The sequence below is a fragment of the Mustela nivalis genome, assembly GCF_964662115.1.
Source record: "Mustela nivalis genome assembly, chromosome: 7".
NCBI classification, from domain to species: domain Eukaryota; kingdom Metazoa; phylum Chordata; class Mammalia; order Carnivora; family Mustelidae; genus Mustela; species Mustela nivalis.
The window spans coordinates 85,763,676-85,780,886 of record NC_139026.1 but is presented as its reverse complement, the minus strand read 5'-3'; the positions used below and the strand labels follow the sequence as shown (position 1 = coordinate 85,780,886).

Sequence of the window (17,211 nt, the reverse complement as noted above, 5' to 3'; positions counted from 1 at the left end):
TCCCCCTCTGGGGATTGGCTTAAAGGCCTTTGCCAGGGTTCAGGGTCAGGCACCTCCTGGCGTCAGGGAAGGAAGTGTGTGAGTGTGCATGCATGTGTGTGTGGTCTGTCTGTCTCTGTGGGTAGACCAGCAGGGCTGGGTGTGGGTAGAAGCGGGAAGGGTGAAATTCCACAGCCCCCCCTTGATGAGCCAGCATGCCACTGACACACATACTCTGGGCACCGGAGTCAGCCCACCTTCAGCCTTTGCTGAGGCCGGGGGTGTGGGGGTGTGGAGCACTGCTCAGGAAGAGCTAAAAGTGGCAGAAAACATCCTGTTTGAAAGCAATGAGTTGCCATATTTAACCCCTGCAGCACTTGCCCCGCCTACACCCCGTCTGCAGGCCAGCATCCCAAACACCTGTCTTTGAGGCTCTCCTGGGGCAGCAGTCTTTGTTGTACCACACCCAGCCCCACTGAGGTGTCTTGGCGGGACTACCTGGGCTGAGGTCTTTTCCCAGGCATCAGCCATGCGCCAGGCCACCCTCTGGCTCTGCTCCCCACTAAGCATCCCTCAAATCTGGGGGTGGGGGCCGTGGAAGCAGCAAAGCTCCCTTAGAGAAAAGCCCTTCCGGGAATCCTGGGTGGCTCAGTGGGTTAAGCATCTGCCTTTGGCTCAGGTGGCAATCCTGGGGTCCTGGAATTGAGTCCTGCATCGGGGCTCCCTGTTTAGTTGCGGGGGGGCTCTGCTTCTGCCCCTCCCCCTCTGTTCCTGCTCATTCTCACTCTCTCTGTCTCAAATAAATAAATCTTAAAAAAAAAAAAAAGGAAAAGAAAGCCTTTCCTCCCTCCCAACATCCTCTGCTGTGAAAGAAACAGGAGCACCAACAGCAGGGACCATGTGCTGGTTGCTGTCCCCCTACTCTTTCCCCGCTGCTTCTTGGTACTCCCTGCTGCAAGGGAGGGCCCGTCCTGGCTGCCTCCTGGTTCCCACCTCTCAGCCCTGCCAGTGATGACATGGCACGCCAGTGCCCAACAAATCACTCTGCCACGTTTTCCATCCCTGATCTGGAGACTAAAGTCTCTGGAAAGAACCTCACCACTGCTCACTTGGCTCACCGGAGGACTGGCTATGAGGTCAGTGTAAGCTGCAGATGAAGCATTTCCCTTTTGTCACCGCAGAGTACTTTTGGTCGGCTGCATCGGTGACCTCACAGAGGGCATCCCTGGGCTCAACTTCCTTGGTCCCCTGCTCCTTCGGGTGGGTGTTATACTCACCAGCCAACACCTCACTGGCCTTCTGTCTTCCTGGCGCAGGTGCTCGCCATGGGAAGGAGGGGGCCAAGGGAAGGAAGAGAATACTACCCCGGGGTTGGCACACACGGGGCAGGTCCCGTGTCAGCAGCACCCGCGGCAGCCCTGCGGAGACCCAAAGCCCGCTGGAGGCGCAGGGGTGGAGGCTCCGAAGGGAGGGGCCTGATGACTCTTAGGCCAGGGCCCCAGGGGACTGTCCCGCATAGCAACGTTCCTTCCCCAGCTCCAGTTTCTTCTCTGTCACCCTGGCCCGCACAGTGTCTGCTTGCCATGCCTGGGACTGCCAGCTCTCAGGCCGTATATGCCTGGGCCCCTTTTCCACCTCTGGACTCTGGTCCTGGGCCCTGGCTCCTTAGTAGCAGCAAATAACCCCAGACAGGGCTGAGTTTTCTCTTGGTGCTCCTAAAATGGTCCTGTTTCTCGTGGGCCTCTGGCTGCTAGGTCCAGCCTTCTGTGTGGCCTGCCTCAGGGTCAGGACTCCCCAGCCCCTGGCCAGCATCATTCCCAATGTCTAGGTGGCAGCTCACAAAGTTGCAGGAAGGGCCTGTTGCCATGCTGGGGTAGCCTGTTCTTCCAAATCTCCTGCATCATGGCATGTCCAGGAAGCCCGTGTGATGATGTGCCCTTGTTAGGCCAATTTGACTGGTATTCCCCACTCCCCACACCCACATTTGATTTCTCTTTTTTCCACCAAATCCACCAGATGTTTGGTCGCCTGAATGACACAGACTCTGTAGCAACATCACAATGACAGAGAGTTGCAACATCTCAGCTGACCTGGGGTTAAGCCACAAGCATCCTAGACAGTTTCTCCTATTGCCCCACGATGGTTTGGGGCCTCTGGGATCCCTGTCCACGGCTTGGATGTGTGGACTGGCTTCTGGCTTCCCCGGAAGCCCAGGGGAGTTGGCTTGGACGTGGGGTGGGCTACAGGAACAATGTCGACAAACACACAGGCGCTTTTTCTTCTATTTGTAATTGTTTCAAAATTGTGCAATGTCTTAGATACACAGACGGGCATATAAAACATAAAATAGTGTTTTAATAATAATAATAAAAATAGTAAGATACCATATACCTACCCCTCAAAGAAATAGAATATAGTTACTACAGAGGCCCTCTGCATGCTTTACCCCAATTACAATTCCTCAAAGGTATCTGTTAATCATTCCTTTGTTTTTTTTTTTTTTTAAAGTCTCTCTATATCAGTCTCTCTCTGCATGTGTATATATAAACATTACAGTTTAACAAGTATCAATCTCGCTGTGATAGGGCTGGGCAGTGGCATCAGTATTAGTTCCCAGTATGGTTCCCAGGAGAAAAAAAGCTGAGACAGGTAGGGGATATGATATACAGCTGCCTGCAATCAGGGTTCCCTCCACCCCTATCCTTATCCATCTCACTTTCTTCCTTTGGTTTGAAGCTCTTCGTGGAATTAAAAAAAAAAATTTAAATATTTGCTTTCGGCCTGTTCTAATCATAGCTGCTAGAGATACCCCAAGCTTTGGGCTTCTCTGGGCCTCATTTGCCTTTTTTTGTTTGTTTTTAAAGATCTTATTTATTTATTTGACCGAGAGGGGTACAGTGAGAGAGGGAACACGAGCAGGGGGAGTGGAATTGGAAGAAGCAGGCTCCCCACTGAGCAGGGAGCCCGATGTGGGGCGTGATCCCAGGACCCCAGGATCATGACCTGAGCCGAAGGCAGATGCTTAACGACTGAGCCACCCAGGCATCCCTCTGGGCCTCATTTGTAAAGCGAGTGATTAATAGCATTTATGTCCTGGGTGATATGAAGAGTAAATGGGATAAGACTCGAAGGGCTTTGATATGCCAAACTCCGGCTCAGAGATTGCATTGGAAAGAAGCTCAGAGCCTCCCAAGGGCCCCCCAGAATCTACCCCTCTGACCTCAGGGTAAGAGAACGTGGCACTGGCTCATAACTGACTTTCTCTCTCAAGTTTCTTCTGCTCTGAGGGCCCTTCCTGCCCTGGGGCCAAGGGGCACTTAAGCCTGCAGTGGCCCTTGTGAGGACCCAGATAAAGGTGGGAGGTAGCAGGGTCTGAAGCCTTTTGGGGAGACCTGAGGAGCTCTGAGCCCGAGAGCAGGAAGCTGAGGGCTCAATTTGCCTAATGGAAGAGTTAGGTCAGCTGCTTCCTGAGAAGGGTTTCCAAAAGCCATTAGTTTTATTCCCTCTATCTTTCCTCTCTCAAGTGTGAAATCCATCTCAAGATGAATGCCTATTTATAAAAGCTGTCTCGGAAAACTGAAAATCAGTTAATTGTCTGTGACTCACATTATTCAGAAGGATGCTCAAATCAAGGTGTAAAATTTATAACGGAGGGGGGGGGAAGGAAGAAGAATTAGGATTTTGATTACGTTGGTGTCAGGACAATGGGGACACGGGCGTGTCAGGGCTGAGCCCTGTTGAGGGGAGGAGCCTGGATGGCAATAAGAGGGTCTGATTCGGGCATGTGATCGATTTCCTGCATTCCTCCCACCTTCTAGGGGGAGGGGCTGAAGGCTTCTGTCTATCACGTGCAGACAGACTAAACACGTCACCCAAACAAACCCACCTAGTGGGCAGCAAGTGTGTCCTCTGTACCCAAACCATACCGTGAATGGCTTCTTACTCCCAACATGGGGAAGGGAGCTTCTGCTCCACAAAGAGTCAGGAGGGGAAGCTGCCTCGTGTGTGGAGACCCACGAGGTGAGGGCACCCCAGAAGTCCTGCTCAGGCCTGGGACCTGGGGAGCCGCCTGGCCTCACTGAGCTTCCTCCAGATGGGGGTAGAGGTATAAAGGACGCCAGGCAGCCTTGGCACTGACTCCAGCTCCGGCCTTGGCCTGACGGCTACTTTTGCAGGGATGGAGGCCATGACAGCCAGCGCTCCCTTGCCTGACCCTGGTGACTTTGACCGGAATGTGCCCCGAATCTGTGGGGTGTGCGGAGACCGAGCCACAGGCTTTCACTTCAACGCTATGACCTGCGAAGGCTGCAAAGGCTTCTTCAGGTGAGTCCTCCCCAAGGGCAAGGGGAAGGAGAAGCTTCTCTCCCATGAAGAGAACCCCTGCCTCTTCCACGTCTCCTTCCTTCCCGTGCTCATTGAACATGCCAGTTCTTAAAGCCACTGGAAGTACTGGGGTCTTGGGGAGAATATCTCCTTCCTCCCCTCCCCTCAGCTTCAGCTCTGTCCTCTGCCCCTCTCAGAAATGGTTTTTCTGAGGTTGTTATCTAGGTCCCCATCTTTCCATGACTCTCTTGACCCATGGCCTCTACCCTACCCCGTGTGTCTGTCCTTTGGGACTAAGCCTCTTAAAAGACTAAAGATCACAGGCCTGTCCTCAGGGAAGCCCCAGAACTTGGCCTCAGAGCTCTTCCTCTGATCCAAATCAAACCATTCCTTAGAACGAGGGGAACTGCACCCGGGCTGGATCTCCATTCTCGGTCTGTGCCCATGTCTTCACCCGTGGCTCTCTGTCCCAGGTTGGAAAGCTCAGGCAATGTCAGCAATGTGCCAGCATTCCTACTCAGTCAGGGCCAGTTTCTCTACCAACTGTCTCTTCTCTCCTCTAGTGAGCCCAGTGTCACGAGTGCCAACAGTATGGGGAAAGTACTGGAAAGGCTGGACGAAGGGTGTTCCCATTGAAAGCCGGGAAGGCAGGATGGGAAAGTGTTGCATTGCAGCGTAGGTCTGTGAACCAGGAGAAGTGTGCATTTGGAATATATTGGAGAGAGAACAAGAGGGAGAAAAGCCTGGAAGAAACTATCAAAGAAAGAGCTTCTGTGGAGTAGTCTTAATTGAAGGTGAATAAAGAGATAAAGAGAACAGGGCCTTTGGCCATTAAGAGAGGAAAGAGTGAATCAAGTCCAGAATGGGGATGTCAACGTTGGCCTAGTTTCTCTGAACGGAAGGGCTCACCCAGTGGCTTTGAGGGCAGAGTGAATCAGAGCCTGGGACTTGTATGGTACCTGCCCACCCCCCACCTCCAACTCAAGGACCCGTGGGCCGTCTGGGAACACAGCTCCCAACTCACCTGCCCTCTGTCCCAGGAACCAGCAGGCCTGGAGTTTCATTGCCCTGAGCATTCGCTGGGCAGCGGGGTTTCTGTGGGTGCTAATTGACTGTTTGGCCTGGCGCGGGCTGCCCGCTTGGCTTCCTGGCAGGCTGCTCCCAGCTTGGGGAACCAGACGGGCAGCATCGCTGGCTCCAGGTCCTGTTGGCATGTCTCTGATTCCTCTGCACTTCTGCAGGGGGGCCTTCCAGAGCTCCGGTGCCACCTGGACCCTCTCCTGCACGTGGAGAAGGAGGGTGGCGGCACGCATTGGGGCTGCTTCCTATCAGAAGAGCAGACAGAAGTGCATGGGCTGTGGAGCTGGCCGCGCCATTGCATGTCCCGGTTCCAATCTTCTGACTTCTCTGTTTCGGTTACCTCAACTAAGTGCCTGAGTATATCTGACCCGTTCCATACATAGTGTTAATCTGAGGGTTGATGAGATGAAACACATGAAAGTGCTTTAAGAGACATAAAGTGGTTCAATCATTAGGTGTCTGCTTTCTGCTCGGGTCATGATCACGGGGTCCTGGAATCATCCCCGTTTCGGGCTCCTTCTTCAGCCAGGAGCCTGCTTCTCCCTTTCCCTTTGTCTGGGCTTGTATTCCCTCCCTTGCTGTGTCTCTCTCTGTCAAAAAACATACAAAATCTTGAAAAAAAAATAAAATAAAAGACATAAAGTATAAGGGTGCCTGGGTGGCACAGTCAATTAGGTGAGCGACTCTTGGTTTTGGCTTAGATCCTGATCTCAGGATTGTGATCTTAGGTCATGGTCTCAGGGTCATGAGATCAAGCCCCGTGTTAGGCTCAACGCTCAGCACAGAGTCTGCCTAAGAATCTCTTCCTCCCTCTTCCCCCTGCTTCTCCTCTCTGTCTCTGTCTCTCTCTCTCTCAAATAAATAAATAATTTGTTTTAAAAAGACGTAAAGTATAATATATTATTTTTGAGCCTGATAGGTCAATACTTAATGTCCTTCATGGAACACTGTCTTAATAAAATAAACACAGGTCTCTCCAGCCATCTACCCTCCTTTTGTTTTTTCATTCATACACTCGCTGCCCACATTTGAATGAGCATTTATGACCAAGGCACTGGGCTAAGAGCTGGCAATGTGGGGACTCTCACCAAAGGTCATAAGTCACCCATCTGCCACCCAAGGTCTTCCACAGTTCTTGGGGCTGTTTGGTGAATCCATAGACATCTGCCCCCCAAGCCCCTATTTCTAGGCCACCTATCCCTGGGGGTCAGCTCTGGGAGCTGAGACTCTCAGGTGGCTGCTTATGAGGTTAGGACACACTGGAGGTCAGTTCCTCACTAGAGTGTCTCCAGCCCCGAGCACCCAGGCTTCCTGCCCTCGGATACACAGTTAGGCTCCAAATCCTCAAGACAGGGCTGAATTAGGATCTGGGTGGAGGGAGGACAGGTCCCCTCATGCCAAGGGCCAGGTGTGGGAGATGGCCAAATGGACAGGGACGGTGTGTTTGCATATCCACGTCACCACCGGGGGCTCTGACACCCATGCACACATTAAGCTGCTGTCCTCCACCCTTGGCCCCTCCCTCCAACAACCCCTGAATGAAAGTACTGGTATTATGGGCAGCTTGCTGCTTTTGTCTCATTACCCTGTCCTGGTCTGTCTTCTATCTTTACCTTCCCTGCCTTGAAGACTGGGCCAGGCCATGCTCTCCGAAGAGCCAACATCTCTTATTGTTTGTCTTGATTTTGTTTGATAAACATAGGCATACCCTGATGGTCGGTCTTCATTATTCATGGGTTCTGTATTTACAAACTTGCCCACCAGTTGAAATTTCCTTGTGATCCCCACATCTGTACTTCCAGAATTTTCATGGTCCTTTCTGGGCGTGCTGAGTGGTGAAAAAGTCAAGTCCCCCGAGGCACACGTTCCCAGCCACGGAGGAAAGAGGTGATGCTCTGCCTTCTTGTTTCAGCTACAAAAAAAGTGTCCTTTGGTGGGTTGTCTAGCGCCAGGGTTTTTGCATTTGGGGGCTCTTCAATGGTGATCTCACTGTTTGAGATGGCCCTTAGCACAACGCCAAAGTGCTGTTAAGTGTCCCTAAGCACAAGAAAGCTTTGATGTGCCTTATAGAGAAATCTGTGTTCAAGAAGCTTCGTTCAGACATGAGCTATAGTGTTGTTGGCCGAGTTCAGTGTTAATGAATCAACAATATATACTAAGTAAGGTGTCTTTAAATAGAAAGCACACATGAAACAAGGTGATGTATTGATAGATTGATGAAAACATTGTGATCAGAGGCTTGCTGCAGGCTAACCCTAGGAACAATGGTTCAGTGTGTGTTGATTCAGCCTTCACGGACTTCACAGAATGTAACTGCTGCCAATAAGAATCAACTAACTATACATAATTGCTCCTCTTTTCTCCCCCCTTTGCCTGCTTCTCCTTTGCTTCATCCAAATTCAGTGTTTTGCCATCTTAGTCTAGTTCAAATAGAACCCTCTTGTCACTTATGTCTGTTTGCAAAATCCTGATCCCAGGAAGAAAAGTTTCTACCAGTGGGGGTGCCTTCTCTGTGTCCGGCTCTGCATCCTTAGGAAGACAAAGATAAGCGCAACCGGTCCTTGCTCTCGGGAGTTCATCCTGCCCTTTCACGGTCATTCTCAAAGAGCATCCCTTCAGTGCTGGGTCACTGACAATTCTCTAAGCACTGGGGACCGGTAATCCCATTTGACCATCCAGCGTTTGGTGTGACTTCCAAGATAGTCAAACTAACCTGCTCTAGGAGTTAGCTGTGGTCATCCTAGCAGGTCCAAAACTCATATTCAAACTAAAATAGGATTATGAAGGTTGGACAGTGAGCACAGTTCTATTGATCGTTGGTCAAGAATTAGAGACCATCTCTGGCCGTTCCTCCTACAAGTTATTTCATGCTGTTTTTGCTTCCTGCTCCCTGGAATGTGTGGACATCCTCAGGGAAAAAGGGTATTTCCAGGGTGAATAAAGTGTTGGCATAGGCAGGCTTCTAAGAGGTTATGTGTCTCCGTTATGTTAACACCGGAGCAGACATAAGGGCCACAGAGGGAAAATACGTAGGTCTACTACAGAGTAGAAGGTGGGTGATCAAGGAGGTGAACGAATCTCTGGTCATGGATGGCTGCCTAAGTCCAGGCTCTACTATGAAGGGAAAGGTGTGAAGGACAGAGAAGAAAATCAGAGAGACTCCTTTGATGAGGAGATTGAAGAGGACAGGGAAATTTAAGAAGTGGTCCTGGAAAGCAGGGTTGAGAAACAGATCACTATTTGCCTCTCCTTCTTGCCTTTTTCTTACCTGTTGATACTTTCTTCATCCAGACGCCTCACGACCAGTGCCGAGCTAACAAATACAGTGTGGAGAAATGCCTTCTTGTTCGGTGGGCTCAAGGTTCTCAGGAACCGTGTTTGTTATGAGTCTTGTGGAGTGCAGGGTCAAAAGGCAGGCTGGTAAGGATCTGGGAACACAAGGAGTGTTCTGGCTTCCAGGAAAGCCCCCCAGCGGATACCACGGGAGCCGTGATGTCAAAGTGAGCAGAGAAATGGGGCAGAGGTCCAGGGACTTAAAACTCAAGTGCTCACAGGCACTGGAGGAAACAAAGAGGAGAGAGGAGCAGCTGCCTAGGGCATTCTATGGGCACAAGTAAATGAGTCACCACAAAGTGAGTGTTGCTGGAGAAAACTTTGTCCAGTTCGGCTTGGCGGCTGGCCCTCTTCCACGGTGGCTCCAGACTGTAAATGAAATAAAACAAGGAAGGTGATCTATGGACCAGGCAAGAGTTGTTTTGGAAGCTTGGGTAGAGGAGGTCAGAATATTTAGAGAGGAAGTATCTCTGGAGTTGTCAAGAAAGGCAGTGGCAAGCGTGTGAAGGAGATCTTGTCTGTCTTTGGTAGCTCAGCACTTGGATCAAGGCTCATTGGCATGGAGTCACTCTCAACACACGTGGGGGGTCCTCTCTGTGCTATGGCGCCAGAGGTGACCCACACTTCCAACCTGCCCTTTGCAGGGACTACTTCTATCCCAGTGGTTTTGTCCTAGAGGAGACCTTCAAACAACCTCTGCTGCCTGCTCTTGGACTTCTTTTTTTTTTAGTTTACTTGAGAGAGAGATAAGTGAGAGAGAGAGCACAAGCTCAGGGGTGGGGGCAGAGGGAGAGAGAGAAGCAGACTCCCCACTGAGCAGAGAGCAGAGAGAGCGGGGCTCCATCCTAGGATCCTGGGACCATGACCTGAGCTGAAGGCAGATGCTTAACTGGCTGAGACCCCCAGGTGCCCCTGGACTTTAGCGGTATATATGGACTGCTGCTCTGGCTTGGATTGAAATAGGGTACATTCATGATGAGGACCGTAGTAGGGAAGAATTAGGGAATTAGGGGCCATATTAGGGAAGCCTTGGAATCAAACAGATCTCGATTCTGATCCCACTTTCACACTTATTAGCTGTGGGACATGAAGTGGGAGGTCTAACTTCCCACTGCCTTCTTCTCCTACCTGTAGCATAGGGACAGAGTCCATCCTGCAAGGCTGGTGAGAACATTGGCGGTAACGCACGGAATCCAAGCAGAGAAGGCCCTCAGCAAGTGCTCGTCGTTATCCTCGTCCTTCTGCACTGTCTATATCTGAGAACAGACAGCCTTTTCTCTCCTCTGTCATGGAACCTGGAATGTGTGTGTAAATCAACCCTGTATATGGTTTTTAAAAAAAAAAAAAGTAGCAGCAGCCAATAGTTCAAAAGGACATCTCAGTAAAAAGTAGGTCTTCTCTACTCAACTCTCACATTCCTACCTCCTCTGGAAGCTGTCACCGTGACCAACTCATTGCGTTTGCTTCCAAATTCTTGATATCAGAGCATGGGTGTGTATGCATGCACACACACGTGTGCACAGGAAGGTAGGAGTATACTATCCTCACTCTTCTGCCTCTTGCTTTGATCTACTCCAGAACACGTCCTCAAGCTAGTCCCCACGGCCACATTCTTCCTCCACCCTTCCTGCTGCCCTGTCATTTCATATGGAGTTACTGTACTGTAAGGGACCAGTTCTCCATACAGTGCTGCCACGACCACCTTTATGCACATGTCTTTGGGCCCATGGGCTGATTGACTCACAGGATGAATGCCTGGAAGTAGGTTCACTGCGTTAAAAGCTCTGTGCCTTTTATATGTCGGTGAATATGACCCAATTGCTGTCCAGAAAGGGGGCTCGTGCTCTTTGCCACGGTGTTAACCAGCTTTCTGTAGAGTTGGCTTTTTAAACTCTCCCGAGAAGCCCTTGATGCTGCCACATACAAAGGTACCCTATGGGTCCCGACCTTGTTGGTCTTTCCAATGGGAGCTCCACCAGGCTCCTAGATCCAGTCCAGGCTCTGAGATTTCTATGATACTCAGGGTTGCAGTGGAGACAAAGCCAGAGCTGTCGCTTGGCCCCAGGCTGGGGTTTTTCAGGGTGGGTCTCTGGTGATGGGGCCACCGAACCAAGAAGGACCCTATGGTCCCAGGCCTAAGTCCCTGGCCTCAGGCACTTCATGCTTCTGTGAACAGCTTGTCTGTCATGTTTTGATGAATTGGTCAATGTCCTCTCTCACCCCTGACTTTCTAGAAATTGTCTATATTTAGCCCGGTGGCACCACCCCAACCCCTCCTTCCTGAGCTGGGGTATAATTGCCAACCACCCAGAGGATGACAGGGTCCAGACTCAAAGAGCAGCTAAGGCAATGGGCTCCCATGGAAACTCGAAGCTCTTGTTTCTCAAAACCAAAGAAGCTCACAAGCAATTAGCATGGGGAGGGAGACAGGACAGGGAGTGGATCTTCGGGACAAAGCACAGAGCCAGGGCTGACTGGTCTGGCTGCCCGACTCCTTGCAAGCAGAGGCTAGATGTCAGCCACATGTGCGGAAATGCCCTTAGCAGGCAGGAGAGTTGAGAAGAACCAGGCCCCAGAGCCTGAGAGACCCACAGCCCTGGCAACTCTGCTGGGCTGGACACACCTGAAAGCCGGTTTGGAGGTAGGGATGACCTCAGTCTCCCTGTTGGAGCTGGAGAGGGAGCATTCCCTCCCTGAACACTGATCGACACTCCAGAGTGTGACAGTTTTTTGTGATGGCTACCCTCCATCTTCCTGGCTACAATTCTAGGGTTTGGTCTCTGATTCTGTATTCAAGAGGAGTCAGGGAAGAGCTGTTTAGTATAATTTTTCATAATAATAGTTCAAGAACTCTATAAATTTATAGGCTACTTTCTACATCACTCAAATACTGTGAAGACATGGGACAAAGTCGGTGTTCTTTGGGATAAAGTATGGCAAAGGTTGAAAAGCACAGGTGTGAGCCTTGTGGTGGGATAATTGTGCCTTGGCTGGAAGGACTTTTTTTTTTTTTTAAGATTTTTTTTTTGTTGTTGTTTATTTGACATACAGAGATCACAAGTAGGCAAGAGAGGCAGGCAGTGAGAGAGAGAGGGAGGGAAGCAGGCTCCCTGCTGAGCAGAGAGCCCGATGCAGGACTCGATCCCAGGACCCTGAGATCATGATCTGAGCCGAAGGCAGAGGCTTTAACCCACTGAGCCACCCAGGCACCCACGGAAGGACTTTTAACATTTTCTTTCTTCCCTCCCTCCCTTCCTTCCTTTTCCTCCCCCTCCTCCTCTTCCTCTCACTTTGCTTCTCAGTATTCATGAGCTTTCTACTCTAACTACAAAGCTGGAAGCAAGGACATTAGGGTTTTCCCGCCTAGTATTTTCTTTGAAGCCAGCTCTGCATATTTTTGGATTCCTACACAACCTCGTCAGAATCCACGCCTACTGTCCAGCAGAGCTGGGCTGCGTGGCTATCTCCAGCACTCCTGTGTGTGGAAGCCTGGGGTGGGCTTCAGATTTACAGTGAGGAAGATCAAAGAAAGATGATAGTGCCACAGCCTCCTGAGCCTCCTTGCAGCTGGGCGTGTGCCCCCAGTGAGAGTCAGAGGCAGGTGTCCTAGAGCCCAAGGAAGGAGGGATAGGTCCCTGGGGGGCATGGGGCTGCCTCCCACCTGGGGGGCTCAGAAGCTCTCAGCCCCCAGCACAAGGCTGGGGAGGGGCTTTGGCTCATGTGTTTGGAGGTGCCACATGTATGATATGTTCCTTGTGGTGCCCCAAGCCCTAGAGAATTAATAGGAAGAGCTGTGAGCCAGACAAGACAGTGGGTGGGAGAGAGCAGACCCTCAGCTCCTGGGCAAAGTGCCTGGTTGTTTAAAAAAAAAAAAGGAAATGAGAGTTCACTCTGAATTAGAAACTTCTGGCCCTTAAGTAAGTTTAGAGAACTACGGGCATCCTGGGGACTGAACATTTGTGGTAACAGGCGGAGCCTCAGGAACATGAGTGGGAAGGAGGAGAAGGAGTAAAGGGGTGAATGAATCTCATGTCCTCTGGTGATGTAGTAGCTCATTTCAGGTAGCTAAGGTGCTTCCACATTTGCCTGTCCCTCTGGAAAGCTACCAGAGATGGATGGAGACTCAAGGAGAAAGGCTTTCTGTTTCCAAAAGCCTGGTATGTGATCTCTCCCTGGGTAGTCACCACAGAGTGGGTGTGGTCATTGGTGGGCTGGAGCTGACCCCCATAGCCTCGTGTGGTTCCACCTCCCCTTGCAGCCTGGTCTACTGGGGGCCCTCTTGGGTCAGGAGAGGGCCAAGTGGGGGCCAAAGCTAAGGGCAACTACCTTGTAGGCCAGCTATCATCCTTGGTCTTGAGTTGTTCTCAAGGGCCAGCTGCCTGTAGGCTCCACTTCATTGAGCACCTTGAGTTTCTAGGAATGAGAGCTGTGTGTTCAATCCCAGGAGCCAAAAGCCGAGCCTCACGTCTCTAACAGCCAACTGGGGAGCCTTCACTTCTTGCTGACTCCCCTCACTGATAAGTTTCTTCCCCTCAGGGCTCTCACCTATAAAAAGAGGAGGTACACCAATAGTCTCTGGGATCCTCTAATCTTGGAGTCTGGTTACCTGTGACTACTGGCAGGCCCTTTCTGTGTTCTCTTCTCCTCCATCCCATGGGTCCTCTCTGTCCATGTTGACTGATGAGAATGTTTGTCCTAAACCCCATTTATCTTCTAGTGAATGTGAACAGTGAGTCATTTTTTTTTTACCAAGAAGCATAACTAGTGTGTGACCAGCTCATTTCTGAGAGAGGGAAATGGTTGGAGCCAGGCCCTTTTTTGTAAGGTTTGAGCATCTCCTTGGAAGATGCTGCTGGTCCGAGAGAAAGTGATTCTGCCACCATCTTTCTCTAGCTAAATCCTGTCACCTGTCCCAGGGCAAAACCCCAAACAAATAAACAAACAAAACAAAACAAAAAACAACAACAACAACAAAATGGGCCTGCCCCTACTGGGGCTGGGAACCGCATGAGGAACCCCAAGGACATAGATGATGTAGCCTCCTGAAAGTGCCATGTGGTGTGGCTGGCAGCAGAAAGCCAGAATTAGGAAAATGAACCCTCAAGCTTACGCACACATGCATGGACACACACGTGTGTACACCCCACTACATAGAAGAACAGGGGGCTCAGGGGTACTGGCTTCCTAAGCTAAGAACCTTTGGCAGGTTTCTGTCCTGGCAGAGCCCTTGCTCCCTCTGCCTTTCAGAAAGTCCAGGCCAGACCTCAGGGCTCCCGCACACTCATCTGGCCTTTTATCTCTGAGCATGTGATCTGGCTACCTCGAGCTATGGTTTGGTGCCTTTCTTCCTTCTCCGCGCACCTGCGCACGTGTCTGTCTCTGGACCAGGCCTGCTCTAGTCCGAGATCTCCAAACTCTGGATGACTTAAAGCTGTCCCCAGCGTCCTCACCTCCCATAATGGCTGACTACAAGCAGAGAGGGCTACTCTGCAGATTTTAGTAGTTCAAAAATGTCGCTAGGCTAATTCACTCATGTATTTCCTGTGTAATTAAAAAAAAAAAAAAAAGTGGGAAGTAGAGGACCATAAGAGTAAATTGGGGGGCCAGCCTGACCTGTTGGTAGAGCAGACGACTCTTGATCTCAGGGGCATGAATCCAAGCCTCACGTTGGGTGTAGAGCTCACTTTAAAAAAAAATATGAAAGTGAAAATAAATAAATCCTTTCAAACATTAAAAAAATAAAGTAAATCAGAGCAATGATGGGAGCAGAGTAGGGAGTGAAAGAAGGAGGCGAGGTGTGGGGGAGGGGAGGGGTAGGCACTGAGAGTGGCCAGGACTGGGCCCCAGATCCTCTGTGGGTAACATGGAGATTGGGGGGGCGGAGCTTGTGGGCAGTCTCAGTTGTCACAGCCCCTGCAGGTAGCCAGGGCAGGGGCTGGGAGGGGTGTGACCCAGAGGTGGCATGTGCTCTCTCCCCGGGCAGGCGGAGCATGAAGCGGAAGGCGCTGTTCACCTGTCCCTTTAACGGGGACTGTCGCATCACCAAGGACAACCGCCGCCACTGCCAGGCCTGCCGGCTCAAGCGCTGTGTGGACATCGGCATGATGAAGGAGTGTGAGTACCCGGGGCCAAGGCAGGGGGTGGCACTGGAAGGGGATGGTGGGAGCTGCTCTTTAGGCAGGTTTGGCCCGAGAGGTGTCCGTACTGTTCCCCTGGGGCTGTTGGCACACGGGGCCTGGAGCTGGGCCCTGCGGCCAGAACAACAGGGCCAGAGGCCCCAAGGGGGGGGGGGGTCCTACAAACCTCAGTTGGATCTGTGTCTCAGAGTTCTGGGAAGGCCCCATCCCATGGGGGTGCCTCTGAGAAGGGAGAGGCAGGGCACGGCCTTCGTAAGCCCCCAGATCAGCGCTCCTCCAAGACAGATCACTGTTCTCACCTCCCTATTCCTGGACCTTCAGGGAAAAGATGAGGCTCAAGGACCCAGGGTTGTTTGGACTTCGAGAGAGTGGGTTGCTGAAGTTGGGGAGGGGCAGGAGTTTGGGGGAGAAGATGCGCTCAGAGCCTGGCTGGCATCCAGATCCCTCCCCGCCCCAGCCTTTGGGCCACTCTGGCCCCAGGAGCAGATCTGGGGAGACCATGGGGAGAGACTCTGTGAGGGAAGCACCAGACTCTGGGATGGCCCTCGGCATCCAGAGGGAGAGAGAAGGGTGAGTCTGCAGGACTCCCTGTCCAGCTCCAGGATTGGAGGAAAGGACCAATGGCAGACTGACTTGTTCTAACCCTCGGGTTAAAAACAACTGCATCTGAGCTCTGGTTACTTGGTAGCCAGAATAGCCATTGAATTCAGCAGACCCCGGGAGTGGCTAGACCAGCCTTCCCCAGGCTATAGACCAGTACCCTGGGCCGGCCCGGACACAGGTGTCCTCCGCACCTTCTGTCCAGCTCGGCCTCTTGCTCACCCCTGTCTGCCGTCTGCATGCCGCTCACCTCCTCAGCCCTGGGACAAGTTAAGCTACGGACCTGAGGAGGCTAGGGAGGGATGCTCAGATGCAGGCATGCCTGGAGGCCCTTCTGGCTATGAGGCTTTTGTTTTAGAGGGTGAGGGAGGCAGTTACAAGGAAGAGTCCCAGGACAGGGCTTCGGGGTGGAACACTTCTTCCTTGACAGGAAAAAAAAATTCTCTTTTGTTGGGGAACAGAGACAGACTGGAGACCCTCATGGGGGGGGGGGGGGCTCCTGCTTGGGTCTTGACAGGCTCCCCCCTTGGTGGGTCACAGTCCTTCATTTCTGCTCCCGGCTCCCCAGTCAACCCTGGCAGGCCTTGAAGAAGTTTCCAGGCTGTTGTTCCTCCTCGCCCCCACAGGAGTGTGCAGGCCTGGACATGCTGATCTCTCCTAGCACCGTCCCCTGCCCCGCCCGACTTCTGTGTTTATCCTGGAACAGAGGAGGCCAGACTGAGTGCCTCATGGGGCTTCTCACACACTGGCTTAGGGCGGCCTGCTCTGTGCGAGGCACTGGTGTGGACACAAACAAAATACAGTGAACACAGCCCCTGCCCCTGCCCCCAAGGGACACATAACCCCCGCGGGGCAGGGAGTCTGGCTCTGAGGCTCTGCCAGCCAAGAACAGCACAGTTCTACCGCTGGGATTCAGTCAGACTCTGCCCCAGAGGTTCTGTGTGGGACCAGCCTCATTGATGCCCCCCACACTCTTCTTCTATGTCTCGGGAAGAAGGAGATGTCTGACCAACTTCGAATAGGAAGAACACTTAGAAATCATCTGAGAATCAGAAAGGTAAAAATACCAGGATCGGAGTCAGAAAGCAAGTCTCCATGTCTGCTTCTAGATCTCCTCTGGTCCCCAAAGACAGCACTGCATCCACGGTGATGAACAGGTCTTGGGAGAATCAGGGTACCCCTAGGAACACCATGTGGTGATGAGGGCCAGCAATCTGGAAGTGGGTGCCCACCCCAAACCTTAACGGCTTTGTGCTTCAGCCACCACAAACCCAGCCCCAGTCCTCCCCAACAGAGCCCTGCACCCCACCCTGCTGCATGCCCAGTGCAGCCCCCTGTTCCCCACTCCCGGGATGCCCTCGGGGAGCTGTGGTGAGGTAGCCCGGGGCTGCAAGAGCTGAGTTCTTGGAGCCTGGGCCGCAGAGCTCCCGTTGAAAGAAGATCTTGAGCCCTGCTAGGCTTGTTCTCTCCACTACTCCAGGGAAAGGTCCTTCAGGAAGAGCTGTAGTTCTCAGCCTCAAGTCAGCTCAGCTGAGAGAAGTCCATTACAGTGGTCTGAGCCTGGAGCTCCCAGCTCAGAACCCGAGGAGAGCTACTCGTAGCTCTCCTTAAGGTTGAGCCTCAACCTTAAGGAGAGCCTGCCTTAAGGCTCAACCTCCCAGAGACAATTTTGTGTCAATATTTGTAAAACCACAGGACAGCCCAGGGCTCCCTCTGAAGGCACTGCAAACATAGGGTCCCTTCTGGCAGAAGCAGAGAG

At 52.0% G+C, this 17,211-nt stretch overlaps 1 protein-coding gene across 1 annotated transcript in view; it reads left to right on the top strand.

Moving 5' to 3' along the window:
- The window catches only part of VDR (vitamin D receptor), a 56,042-nt gene that overhangs the window by 19,548 nt on the left and 19,283 nt on the right, over positions 1 to 17,211 (top strand). The window contains exons 2-3 of the mRNA XM_082738876.1: positions 4,155 to 4,302; positions 14,699 to 14,829. Coding sequence (XP_082595002.1) covers positions 4,157 to 4,302; positions 14,699 to 14,829 — 277 coding nt within the window. The 5' untranslated portion in view covers positions 4,155 to 4,156. The remainder of the gene's footprint in view (positions 1 to 4,154; positions 4,303 to 14,698; positions 14,830 to 17,211) is intronic.